This window comes from Thamnophis elegans, chromosome 13, assembly GCF_009769535.1.
Source record: "Thamnophis elegans isolate rThaEle1 chromosome 13, rThaEle1.pri, whole genome shotgun sequence".
Classification (NCBI taxonomy): Eukaryota; Metazoa; Chordata; class Lepidosauria; order Squamata; family Colubridae; genus Thamnophis; species Thamnophis elegans.
This window is the reverse complement of record NC_045553.1, coordinates 48,966,433-48,980,324: the sequence shown is the minus strand read 5'-3', so window position 1 is coordinate 48,980,324 and position 13,892 is coordinate 48,966,433. Positions and strand designations below refer to the sequence as shown.

Sequence of the window (13,892 nt, the reverse complement as noted above, 5' to 3'; positions counted from 1 at the left end):
CTAGGTATCAACCAAGGACCTTCTTAAAATATACGATGTCCCGAGTAGCGCAGTTTTTTGCAGTTCCGCTGGTGTTATTGCAGGAAGCTGCAATTTGTTGATGAGTTTGAGTTTCATTTTATTTATATGCCGCCCTATTCCCGGAGGGACTCAGGGTGGCGCACAAACCCAAGGAGGGGAAAGGAAATGTATCTTGTAAAATTCTTGGACATGGTGCCAAGTGCCCCAATGACAATGGGTATCACTGTTACATGCTTCATCCACAGCCGTGTAGTTTCGATGGCCAGGTCGCGCGATATTTCATTATTTTTTCTATTTTTTTTTTCTGACTCTGGCATCTCCTGGAACGACGATGTCAATAAATTGTACATTTCAGCCCTCGACAACCATAATATCTGGCGTGTTGTGTTCCAAATGACGATCCGTCTGTATTTGAAAGTCCCACAAGATCTTCACCTTCTCATTTTCGGTAACTTTTTCCACTTTATGTTCCCATGACTTTCTGGATAGAGGTAAGTCGTATTTTTTACATAATGACCAGTGGATTAATTTAGCAACTCGGTCGTGTCTTGCTTTGTACTCAGTGTGTGAGATTTTGCTGGATTCACATATTAAATGAGAAACAGTTTCGACTTCGTTATTGCAAAGTTGGCAGTTTGGGTTGTCAGTGGATTTTTGTATCTTTGAATTATTGTTGTTGTTATTGTTGTTGTTATTCCCGGTGTTTCCTTTCCCATAGGCTGTCATTCTCACAGAGTCTTAGCATTTTTCTGTGTCCCACATCTCTTGGAAAGAAGCCTGGGCAGAATTGGGTTCCTCTCTCCATAGACGTCTCTCGCCAGGACGGAAGTGTTGGCGGATTAACCCTGTGGGCACCCAAGTCTCCCACCCAGCTCTCCTCCTCCTCCTCCTCCTCCTCCTCCTCCTCACCCCGTCCCTCTGATTAAATCATCTTGAGATAATTCTGCCTGTCATTGAAGCAGATTAACTGGTGACCTTCTCCTTGCAAGGCTGAATTGAAAGGCGGTTTTCGGGCTCCCTTCCTCACTCCTGCGAATGTTGAAGGCTCCGAATGGGGGAGAGAGAGATGGCTTACCCTCCCAGGATGCGTGGGAACCTTTCAGGGAGAGGGACGCGGCTTAACCTGAAGCTCTGCTCTTGAGCCCATCTGGAGGGCTCAGGAGCCCCCAGGAAAGACCATCACGACAGATTCTGCGTAACAAGAAGGCCTCCCAGTAACTTTGGAGCTCCTCGACCTGTCCCTCTGGTCCCATCCTGCAGCAAACATGAGGTAGGTACACCTTTCAACACCAACCATGCCTAGAGTAGAGATTATGGACTGAAGGGGCCGTTCTTCGGCATGTAAATCAATATATGTGATCTTGCTTCCTGATTCCTTTCAATTTAGAACCCGTTTGGGTGAAAGTGATCTCTTTTCATGATGAATGTGTTTATGATGACTAGGATCATGGTTTATCACTTATATCTTCGATGTACACGGAGAGCTTATGCACCGAAGACAAATTCCTTGTGTGTCCAGTCATACGTGGCCAATTAAGAAGTCTATTCTTTGGTTCCTCCTTCCAAAGACAGATCCTTCCAATCTAGCGTTCCCCCGGCAATTCCTTGTATTTGTGGTAGTCAATCCTTTAGTCAGGAAGGAGAAGGGTGAGGATCTCTATCTCTCCCCCATTTACCCTTCCCCCTGGATCTCCATTGACACCCCTCCCCCCCCGAGTAAAGAGAGTTACTCGTGCGCTGGGGATACCTCTGGAAGCCGAGCTTTGACTCCTTTAAGTTTGCCTTCTCCTCAGCCCAAAATGGCCGTTCCTTCGTCCATGTTGTCCTTGAGGAATCTCCGAAAACTTCAGCTGGGGCAAAATGCAGAGCTCACCCGGGGATGGTTTGTGTCAGCTCTGCCCCATCTGAAGCCTCCTGACTCTGTTGGCGCCACCATTTTCCAGAATTCTCTCAGCTGCACCTTCTGACAGTTGCCGTCCCTACACAAGGGAGGCAACCCGGCAGGGAAGACCAGACTGGACACCGTCCCAGAGCCTCCCAAAACTCCAGGCCCTCGGTGTGACCTGGTTCCCTGTGTGTAGCCCAAGCAGCCGTATCGTCCCAGCTCCTTCGGGTGGAGTTCATAAAACCGCAATCTCTTATTTCCTTTCCTCAAGAAATTTTGCTTTGGGGTTTTATTGGGGAGTGGGGGACTTCCTCACCCAGCCCAGGAAAGCTCTCGCCCCAAATAAATCCAAAGGAAGGCAGGGTACAGAAATTAAAAAGGAGCAAAAACTTGCACAGAACTTTGGCTACAATATTGAATTGGATAAATGGGAAAAAAATTTGGGAAACAAACTTAAAAATGACACCATCAGTTGCATACAAGGAAAACCAGTACAAAATGTTTTGCAGATGGCACCTGGCACCAACAAGGTTAGCTAAAATCTCAACAAATTCCTCCCCAAAATGCTGGAAATGTGAATCAATACATGGAACATGCTACCACTTATGGTGGACCTGTGAGGAGGCTAAAATTTTTTGGAAAAGGATCAAAAAGTGGCTAGAGGTAATAACAGCTGTTGAAACCTGAAGTTTTTTTTTTGTTAGGAATAATGAGTGTGAAATATAAAAAAGAAATTCAGTATTGAATATTACATATAATTACGGCGGCAAGGATTGCCTTTGCCCAGAAATGGGAAAACAAATTAATTCCAAGCCAAGATGAAATAAGAAGAAAGGTGATGGGCTGTGCTGAAATGGACAAATTAACAAAAGAAATCCAGGGAAAAGGAGAAACAGAAAACTACCAGATATGGGATAAATGGTGTAGGTGGATGGAGGAAAGAAACAAGGATTAATGAAGGAAGACAACAAAGCCCAAAAATAGTTGTTGAATTAACACACATATATATGTATCCAAGTGGTTTAAACTTACTAGAGATAATCAGCCAATATAGCAGACAGAGGAGTAAGATAAGAGGGTTAAGAATGGTGAAATACAAATGAAATATAATAGAAGGGGAAATAAGGTGAGCGATATCGATTGGCAATTGCTATTAGAAAGAACAGGAAGCTCCTGTTCGTATTGTATTGTGTAAATGTGGTGTATGTCTAAGTTTTGTGTATGTGTATTTTACATGTTACATGCAAAGAAAAAAGACATTTGTGTGTCTGCCTGAGTGCTGGATGACTCCGTCCCTCCGTGAAGAGGGATCCTGCCCCCTCTTCCTCATTTGGCACGTGCCCAGAGGAAGAGAGAGGAGAATCTCCTGCCTTCACCATCTGTGAACTGCTCTTCCGGCCCGAAATTGGTTTTGCCATCTGCTCTTCACTGTCACTCACTGTCACTGGTTTGAGATGGGCAGCTGGACAAAGGGAGAACACAGCTCAGTAAAATGCAAGGGGAGGTTATATAAAATCCATCTTCCCATCCTCTCACCCGGTGTGACCAAACCCATTTAAGCCCATTATTTCAACCCGTCGACAACTCGATGCAACTTTGAACCCATGTATCCAAGCACAGGAAAACTGTAGCGCCCCCCCCCCCCCCCCAAATCATTTAAAACTAGGGAGGGAAACCTCATGTTCTTTCCAGATTATTTTTTAAAGAAGTTTTATTGCAATTTTTTCTTAATTTCCATCATACATATACTTTAGGAACAGAGTGTTAACCAAGTCACATCTTATACATCACGTTTATAACTATAAATGTATTTCAATATATTTTAATCTTGCCACTTTTATCAATATTCCTCTCTTTTATATAATGCTTTATCTTTCCCCCTTAATCCATTTAATCTTACATATCATTGCTGAAGATCTTTTTTTTTTTTTTTGGTCTTTAACTAATTACTATTAATTCATCGTTATCATTTTTAAATGAATCATTTATCGCCGTAGCTTTCTATTCCCACTTCAACAGTATTGTTCTCTTTACGTAGTTCTTTATCATTTCTTATTCAATTTTTACACATCACCGAACACCTGTATTTCACCATTTTTTACAGTTTTTTCCAGTTGTTTACCCTATTTCTTCTTCCCAGAAAATATCTCACAAATTCCCCTTCCCCAATCATTAACATGTTAAATTCCCAACGTTATTTAAAAATTAACATTATTTTAAAAAATTACATTAACATTAACATTTAAAAAAATAACATTATTTAAAAAAAAAACTACTTTCAAAATTAATGGTTTTGGACCGCTTAGGATCCAGTCTCTTTCAGCCTGGGGGATCCCTGCTACCCCAGCGAGGTAGGCAGAGATATAAGCAACCTATCGTTACTTTGAAAGTCCCCTGCTTCTCCACTTCTTGCTCTGCAGGTGAGTGGACAGTTATCCGGATTGACAGCCTAATCTGCCTCAGAAGACGAGTATTTAGCACTCTTATTTTAGAATGGTGTTTCTGGGATAAAATTGGGATATCAGACTTGTAGATGCTCCGAGTTTACATGGGTGTATTTGAACGTTGACCTCCAAGTCCATTCCATTCAACTTGAACTTCCTTCTGTGTCTTCTACGGCAGTAGGACAATCCTACCTTCTTATTTGGTGCTCTTGATAGTTCAAGAGCCCCAGGAACCAATAGGTCCCTCAATAGGTTGATGACTGGGAAGTCGGGGGGGGGGGGGGGGAAGGGAGGTAGGGTCTTAGGGGGGAGGGTGGATATATAGTATGTGCTAGATTTTAAAGTAACACAATTGCACTTGTATACTGTTGCTCTTTAATTTCACTGTAAAAATAGGACAAGCTGAATATATTGATAGATTGTAGAAATACACCGAAGGGAGGAGTAGAGGGATAGAAGAAAGAGGGGTAGAGAGGGTGGGAGAGAGGACTGGAGGGAGGGGGAGAAGGAAGGGAGGGAGTGTATCGGGAGAGAGGAGTGGTAGAGGGGGAGGGGAAGTAGGGTAGAGGGGAATGTTGGAGGGAAGATGGAAAGTTGGAGGGGGGCGAAAGAAAGAGGTGTATGGAGGGTCGAAGAGGTACATTGGGTTTTTATTTTGGGGGGTATTATTGACAAGAGGAATGGCGGTGTTTATTGTTTAATGTTATATGGCCCCAGTTCTGTACAGTATATGTGTGACTGTACGAAAATGAAAATGGAAAATAAAACATATTTACAACAAGAAAAAAAGAATAGGTTGATGCGCTACTTAATTATTGTACGCAGTGGCTGAGGCCCTACGAATCCATCAGTGCATAATAGTTGTTGGAATTGGACAAACAAATGTTAGAAACGTCCTAATTACCAGGAAGACTTCAAAACTCTGTGTAGCTTTTCCAGATGCAAATGTTTGTTGCTATAGTGAAAGTTTCACATCCCTCGGCTCCCATTTGGGGCATTGATAAGAGAGTTGGAACTGAAATTTAAAAACAAAATTCAAATTTATTCTGCCCCATTTTAATGCTTTGTTTACTTAGGTTCTTCATTCACCCATCTCTGGTTTGTTTTATATCCTTCCTGCTTTCTTTACATCAAACTATATAATCGATGAAACCTGAAATGTTTGAATGGTTTTTAAGTCTGATCTCTTGAGTAAAGAATCGTAAATCTCGATTCAAAAACTGAATGAAAAAGAGAATTAAATTGAACAAATCAATATACCCACAGATGAAACAATAGTTAGAAAGATACGCGGATGTGCAGAAATGGACAAAATGACCATAGAGTTAAAAGAAAGAGAAGAATTGGATTTCTATAAAATAGGGAATAGAATTTAATAAGAAAGCAGAAGCCCAAACAGGGAATAGAAGTTTCTTTTTTCTTTTTTTCTAAACTAGTATTGAATAAAAATTAACCAAAGTTACTAATTACTATCAAACTTAAAAGTATTGACCACAATGTAAACACAAAGGTGATACGAACAATTAATATTATTACAAGTGTTAGTACAACTGTTATTACACGATTACAGAGGTTAAAACCGATAGGAAGGCGACGGAGAATGGAGAACTACAAAGGCTAAGCATGAACGCCGATACAGAAGGCTGTATAACTATTTTTTATATTGCTATGTTCTTGTTTTGTTGTTGCATTTCCACCCTGTTTTTGAAGGTAAAAATGTTTAATAAAAACTATTTTTGTAAAAAAAGAAAGAAAGAAAAGGAACTTGAATCTCCTATATTCAAACAACCATTTTTCTCTTCCTTGCTACCCAAATCATGGCTTATTCTTCTCTGGAAGACTCCCTCCTTGGCGGAAACACGATGTTTGGGATTAGACCATTTGAGGGTCTGAAGTAGCCATGGTGCTTCCTAATTGCAGGAGCAATACAGAATTGCAACTCGACAATAACCCCTACATTTACAACGATGTCGAAGGTGAGCCGCTGAAGTATGACGACTCCAGGATCCGCAGGAATTCCATCCCTCCCGCTAAGATCCCCACCGCGAAGTACATGTTGGCTTATCTTCCACGGCCCCCCACGGAAACGGACAGCCATGGGATCTCTTCCCCGAAGGTAGGTGCTCTGAATGAGGTTGCCAGGTGCCTCTAGGCGCCATTCCCTTTAACCGAAGAGTCTACACAGGGTGACTCTTAGATCAGGAATCTCCAACCATGGTGACTTTGTGGACTTCAACTCCCAGAATCCCCCAACCAGCAGCGCTTTAAGACTTGTGGACTTCACAACAACTTGTGGACTTCAATGCATGGCTGGCTGGGGAATGCTGGGAGTTGAAGTCCACGAGTCCTAAAGTTGCCAAGATTGGAGATACCCAATTATATATTTCCCACACTTATGACTGTGCCAGCATTCCCAGGGCCACGGGATTTACATTCGGATGCTTAACAGCTGACTCACACTTATGACCATCAGTGTCCCGGATCCCTTTTTGCAACCTTCTGGCCAGCAAAGTCAATGTGGGGGGGGGGGAAGCCAAATTCACTTAATAATGGTGTTGCTAACTTAGCGACCGCGGAGATTCATTTAACAGCTGTGGCAAAAAAGGTCGTAAAAGGGGGAGAGATTCCACCGATGTCTCGCCTAGCAACAGAAAATCTGGGGCACAGTCATGGTCGTAACTCAAGTACTACCTGTCCTCTGTTTTTTTTCCTCTCCCCCCAGCCTGAAATAATGACACCGTTAGACAAGAGACCCCCGCCAGCCACAGCCATGAGCGCAAACCGAAGCGCCGTCTCCTGCAACTACCACCCCATCCCTTGCAGTTCCCACGTCCCCAACGTCAGGTCGGTCCTCCTGCAGAAGAGACTCAGCCTGGTGGAACAAGCCAGCTTCAGTGCGGTTGGGCCTCCCAAGCACCAGCCTCCTTCCTCCAACAGCACAGACAAATTGCCTAAATACTGCTGGCCCTCCAGGACCGACCCCCTGCCCCCTTCCCTCCTGCGGGAGTTCAACGCTCAGCTGTACCCCCCGCACGCGTTCAGCGTGCCCAACATCATCCACTCCTCTCGGAGCAAAACCCTCACCCGCAGCGTCATCTCCATGTCCGCCTCGGAGAAAGGGCAGAGCAAGCTCTGCAAACTCATCGAAGACGACCGGCAGTTCGTCGGGAGGAACAACAATGACCAGAGGCAACGCTACGTCACCAAAGTCGGGAAGTGTAAAGTCAACCTCGGCAACATCCAGGAGAAGAAGAGGTTCCTCTCGGACATTTTCACCACCATCGTGGACCTCAAGTATCGCTGGTTCCTCTTCATGTTCAGCATGTGCTACATCGTCACCTGGGTGGTCTTCGGCGTCATGTATTACATGGACGCCTGGATACGGGACGACATCAACCACATCGGGGACCTCGAGTGGAAGTCCTGCATTGAGAACATCGACAACTTCATCTCCGCCTTGCTCTTCTCGGTGGAAAGTCAACGGACCATCGGCTACGGCTCCCGCATCGTGACCGCCAACTGCTCCGAGGGGGTCCTCTTGCTGATGGCCCAGTCCATCATCGGCTCCATGATCGACGCCCTCATGGTGGGCTGCATGTTTGTCAAGATCTCCAGGCCCAAGAAGCGCGCCCAGACCTTGATCTTCAGCAAGAAGTGCGTGATCTCCAGCCGGGATGGGAAGCTTTGCCTCATGTTCCGCATCGGAGACCTTCGGGACAGCCACATGGTGGACGCAAAGATAAGGGCCAAGCTCATAAAATCCAGGCAAACCAAGGAAGGGGAGTTCATCCCGCTCGACCAATCCGAACTGAACCTGGGCTACGGCACGGGGGAGGACCGTCTCTTCCTGGTGGAGCCCCAGATCATCTGCCACATCATCAACGACGTCAGCCCGTTCTGGGAGATGTCTGCAGAGGCGCTGAAGAGGGAGCAGTTTGAGATCATCATCATCCTGGAAGGCATCGTGGAAGCCACAGGTGAGTGCGTCACACAGCCCGCCTCCTGCGGGGAAGACTCCGTAGGCTGCAGCCTCAGGCGTGACGTGGGATTTGGGGCAGCCTATCGTGCCTGTCGCGTTTCTAAAGTTTCAGAGCTGCCTTCATACTGCATGTCACCTCAGGGAACCCAGATGTTGAATAACAGAACAGAGTAACAGAAGAAGGGAGTTGGAAGGGGCCTTGGAGGTCTTCTAGTCCAACCCCTGCTTAGGCAGGAAAACCTACACCACTTCAGATAAATGGCTGTCCAACCTCTTTTTTTCTTTGAAGTACATACTTTTTTATTTTCCATTTTCATAACATACACACAATCACATGTATACTATTACATAGCCAGTATCCTATTGTATTAAGTGGCAATTACATCAATTCCTCTTGTCATCAACACCCCAAAAAGATAAAGACTCTTTATTAGCTCTTCTGCTCTCCATACACCTCTTTCTTCTACCTCTCTCCTACCTCCTTTCTTCCCTCCATCATCCTTTTCTACTCTACTTCCCCTTCCTTTCTCTTCCTCCTCTCTCTACATTCCACACCTCCTTATCCTCCTCATCTTCCCCCCTTACCATCTCTCCTATCCCTCTCTTCTCATCTTTCTTCTCCCTTCTGTTTCCCACTCTTCCTCTCATTGGTGTATTTCCGCTTCTGAGCAAACTCCATTCTATGTTGATGGTATTTATACTTCCATAACAATATACTTAACATATCCTAGTTCTAAAGAAAAAATAAGAGAAGGCAGTATACATGTGCAATCATATTACATTAAAATCTAACACCCCTCGTCAAACCTCCCTCCCTCCCCCTCTCCCCCCCAACCTTCCCTCCCCCGACTGTCCAATCTCTTAAAAACCTCCAGTGTTGGCACACCCACAACTTCCGGAGGCAAGTTGTGCCACTAATTGTTCTAAATGTCAGGAAATTTCTCCTTAGTTTCAGGTTGCTTCTCTCCTTGATTAGTTTCTACCCATTGCTTCTTGTTCTACCCTCAGGTGCCTTGGAGAATAGTTTGACTCCCTCTTCTTTGTGGCAACCCCTGAGAGATTGGAAGACTGCTATCCTGTCTCCCCTAGTCCTTCTTTTCATTAAACTAGACACACCCAGTTCCTGCAACCGTTCTTCATAGGTTTCAGTCTCCGGTCCCCTAATCCTCTTTCTTGCTCTTCTCTGCACTCTTTCCAGAGTCCATGTTGATTTTAGGGGCATCTCTGGTGCCATTTCTTAATTCCCCATTTTATTCCGTGTTGCACCCAATCCATGCATAATGCAGTTGCCCGCCACACACGCACATCCTTTGCACGGGTGTTGCATATTGTACTAAGCCACGATTTCTTTCCCCAGACGGCATTGCATAACCCACAAGTGCCTGGGGTTTTTTTTTTTCCTAATCTGCTCAGTGCCGACCAAACAAATCACCCTTCGGGGAGGGGGGATTTTCTCCAGCCTGGCAGTTCTTGAGCCAGGATGAGAGGACGGAAAATACACCACCTAAGGCTCCAAATATTAGCAGCAACACCTTTAATTGTTTGGAAACTCATCAGGAAGTGAGGGGCTGTAGCGCTGCTGGATTGGATTCATTGAAATTTCCGAGCAGAATGTGGGTTATAGAGCCGAGGTGGCGCAGTGGTTAGGGTGCAGTACTGCAGGCCACTTCAGCTGACTCTTATCTGCAGTTCAGAGGTTCTAATCTCACCGGCTCAAAGGTTGATTCAGCCTTCCATCCTTCCGAGGTGGGTGAAATGAGGACCCAGACTGTTGTTGGGGGCGATATGCTGACTCTGTAAACCGCTTAGAGAGGGCTGAAAGCCCTATGAAGCTGTATATAAGTCAAACTGCTATTGCTATTGCTATTATGAAATCAAAAAGGAAAGCCCATGAGCGTTAACAATCTGTCCGGCCCCAAGGAAATCCAGAAATCCCGGCAGTTCAAATGCATATCAAGGTTTGTTTGTAAGCTTAAACTCCCTACAAAAATCTGAACTACTAACGTTCAGAGCAGGGGTGAAACCCAGCAGGTTGTGACAGGTTCTGGAGAACCGGTAGCGGAAAGTTTGAATAGTTTGGGGAACCAGCAAGTACCATTTCTGGCTGGCCCCAGAGTGGGGAGGGAATGGAGATTTTGCAGTATTCTTCCCCTGCCACGCCTACTAAGCCACACCCACTAAGCCACACCAAGCCACGCCCACAGAACCAGTAGTAAAAAAACATTCCCCCACTGGTTCAGAGACAATTGGTGGTAAATAAGAGCCAATGGAATTCAAGGTGGGTTGGATTTAGATCTTTCGTGCGTGCGAAGGGATGCCAGACTGATAACACATTTGTCTCCTCCTCCCCTCGGCTTCCTACACCACGAATGCTAAATTCGTTCTATACCTCCCAGCTTCGCTTTGCCTTTTCACATTTCCTCTTCTTTTAGGAATGACCTGTCAAGCCAGGACGTCGTACATCGAGAACGAAATCCTCTGGGGCCACCGTTTTGAGCCCTGCATGACGCTGGAGAAAGGTGCCTTCCACGTAGACTACGCCAAATTCGAGAGGACCTTTGAGGTGCAGACACCGCGGCTGAGCGCGCGCGAGATCTTCGACCTGAAGGAGATGGAGAACCAGGAGCAATCGACGCTGAACTTCTACTGGGACCACCTGGCCCAGCCTTGCTGTTCTGTGGAGCCCAACCACGAGGCCCAACGAGGGGGCTGCCCCAACGAGGAGAGCCTCTCCAACTTCACGGAGCAGAGGAACAATGAGTACCGCAACCAGAGTACCAGACTCTGAGCGTTTCCAACCAGCTCTCGGAGGAGTCTGTGAAACCACACGGGGGAGGAAAAGAAAGAGCTGCGCGCATCGCGGCCTTGTAGCGCGGCTGTGTTTGCAATCCATGGCGGAATCAAATGGGAAAGCAGAGCATGGCCTTTTCTTGAGGGGGGGGGCGCCATTCGGGATCCGGATGCAAAACTCGCGACTAAACCGGTCGTGACTTTGGATTAACTCTCCCATCACCGCCCTCTTCCTGCTCGGAGTTGGAGCCACGCCGGAGTCCACGTTGCACTCCCAAGGGATTGACTAGGAATTCTGGTTTCTGCAAGCAGAGTTTGCACGTGTGGAACTTGTTGCACTTTAAAAAAAAAAAAAGGTTGAATTACTTTTGCCCAATGTTGTGGAGCTGGTCCACGGTTTATTTGAAAGGTCTTTCTTTGTTTTGCCACCGGGGAAAACAGGGCTTAACTGGCCCCTGTGTTTTGCAGCCCACTCGGTCCTCCTCCTCCTCTTTGCTGGGCCCCACACATGGCACGTACCTGGCGCTGCAGCATGGCAAGCCACTGGCCTGGCCGCAGGAATGAATGTCTTTCATCTTTTATGGTGCCATAGGGACTCTCACGGTGGGTGTTGCCCCCAACCCCTTTCTCCACCGGCTCACCTGGGCCTCTGCTACCTTTGTCTTGTTTATTTATTTATTGCCGAACTGATGCCTTTAGTTCCCGAACTCTCCTCCTGTCCTTGTTTGCAGGGTCCGTGTGATTGTTCTAAGCGAGCTTTGCTTTTGTCCACAAGGCTATCTGGAATGGGAGAGGACCCCCTCCAAACCCCCCCACCCCCCGGGAAGCAATAAAGTTCCTTCTTGCACAGCACTTTGGAGCCACAGAGTGTGTCCCTTGTGTTACGTCTCTTAGTCAATTGCTACTCATTGAGGCAGGTCTTTACTGGGTCTCCCTGCCTGCAGTGTTCCGTGGCTCCATAGCTCAGTGATGAGCATCCTGAGATATTTGGAGAAATTGCCTTGGCCAATGGAGTAAAGCAGAGCAGAACAGAATAGAATTCTTTATTGGCCAAGTATGATTGGATACACAAGGAATTTGTCTTTGATGCATATATAATAGAGTAGAGTAGAGCAGAGCAGAATAGAACAGAATTCTTTATTGGCCAAGTGTGATTGGATATACAAGGAATTTGTCTTTGGTTCATACAGAGTAGAGTAGAGTAGAGTAGAGTAGAGTAGAGTAGAGTAGAGTAGAGTAGAATAGAATAGAATAGAATAGAATAGAACAGAACAGAACAGAATTCTTTATTGGCCAAGTATGATTGGATACACAAGGAATTTGTCTTTGATGCATATATAATAGAGTAGAGTAGAGCAGAGCAGAATAGAACAGAATTCTTTATTGGCCAAGTGTGATTGGATATACAAGGAATTTGTCTTTGGTTCATACAGAGTAGAGTAGAGTAGAGTAGAGTAGAGTAGAGTAGAGTAGAGTAGAGTAGAGTAGAATAGAATAGAATAGAATAGAATAGAATAGAATAGAATAGAACAGAACAGAACAGAACAGAATTCTTTATTGGCCAAGTATGATTGGATACACAAGGAATTTGTCTTTGATGCATATATAATAGAGTAGAGTAGAGCAGAGCAGAATAGAACAGAATTCTTTATTGGCCAAGTGTGATTGGATATACAAGGAATTTGTCTTTGGTTCATACAGAGTAGAGTAGAGTAGAGTAGAGTAGAATAGAATAGAATAGAATAGAACAGAACAGAACAGAATTCTTTATTGGCCAAGTATGATTGGATACACAAGGAATTTGTCTTTGATGCATATATAATAGAGTAGAGTAGAGCAGAGCAGAATAGAACAGAATTCTTTATTGGCCAAGTGTGATTGGATATACAAGGAATTTGTCTTTGGTTCATACAGAGTAGAGTAGAGTAGAGTAGAGTAGAGTAGAATAGAATAGAATAGAATAGAATAGAATAGAACAGAACAGAATTCTTTATTGGCCAAGTATGATTGGATACACAAGGAATTTGTCTTTGATGCATATATAATAGAGTAGAGTAGAGCAGAGCAGAATAGAACAGAATTCTTTATTAGCCAAGTGTGATTGGATATACAAGGAATTTGTCTTTGGTTCATACAGAGTAGAGTAGAGTAGAGTAGAGTAGAGTAGAGTAGAGTAGAGTAGAGTAGAGTAGAATAGAATAGAATAGAATAGAATAGAACAGAACAGAACAGAATTCTTTATTGGCCAAGTATGATTGGATACACAAGGAATTTGTCTTTGATGCATATATAATAGAGTAGAGTAGAGCAGAGCAGAATAGAACAGAATTCTTTATTGGCCAAGTGTGATTGGATATACAAGGAATTTGTCTTTGGTTCATACAGAGTAGAGTAGAGTAGAGTAGAGTAGAGTAGAGTAGAATAGAATAGAATAGAATAGAATAGAACAGAACAGAACAGAATTCTTTATTGGCCAAGTGTGATTGGACACACAAGGAATTTGTGTTTGGTTCATACAGAGTAGAGTAGAGTAGAGTAGAGTAGAGTAGAGTAGAGTAGAGTAGAGTAGAGTAGAGTAGAGTGGAATAGAATTCTTTATTGGCCAAATGTGATTGGACACACAAGGAATTTGTCTTTGGTGCAGAGACTCTCAGTGTACATAAAAATACATTCATCAAGAATCATAAGATACAACACTTAGTGATAGTTATAGGTTACTAAAAAAGCAATCAAACCATACTAGGAAACAAATAAAACAATATAAATCGTAGAG

The 13,892-nt window shown here is 44.5% G+C and overlaps 1 protein-coding gene across 1 annotated transcript; it reads left to right on the top strand.

The window, feature by feature from the left end:
- Window positions 1-501: 501 nt before the first annotated feature.
- LOC116516644 (G protein-activated inward rectifier potassium channel 4-like) lies at window positions 502-11,959 on the top strand. Its single transcript, XM_032229268.1, has 4 exons — window positions 502-1,291; window positions 6,190-6,466; window positions 7,073-8,327; window positions 10,762-11,959. Exons 2-4 carry the CDS (start codon window positions 6,251-6,253, stop codon window positions 11,115-11,117), a joined length of 1,827 nt encoding a protein of 608 aa, XP_032085159.1. The 5' UTR covers window positions 502-1,291; window positions 6,190-6,250; the 3' UTR covers window positions 11,118-11,959.
- The last annotated feature ends 1,933 nt before the right edge of the window (window positions 11,960-13,892 follow it).

Excerpts from the sequence above, each read along its gene's own strand:
- LOC116516644 (XM_032229268.1), top strand. The coding sequence starts at position 6,251 with ATGGTGCTTCCTAATTGCAGGAGCAATACAGAATTGCAACTCGACAAT. Across the intron at positions 6,467-7,072 it reads ATGGGATCTCTTCCCCGAAG|CCTGAAATAATGACACCGTT; the intron begins GTAGGTGCTCTG and ends CTCTCCCCCCAG. Across the intron at positions 8,328-10,761 it reads AGGCATCGTGGAAGCCACAG|GAATGACCTGTCAAGCCAGG; the intron begins GTGAGTGCGTCA and ends CTCTTCTTTTAG.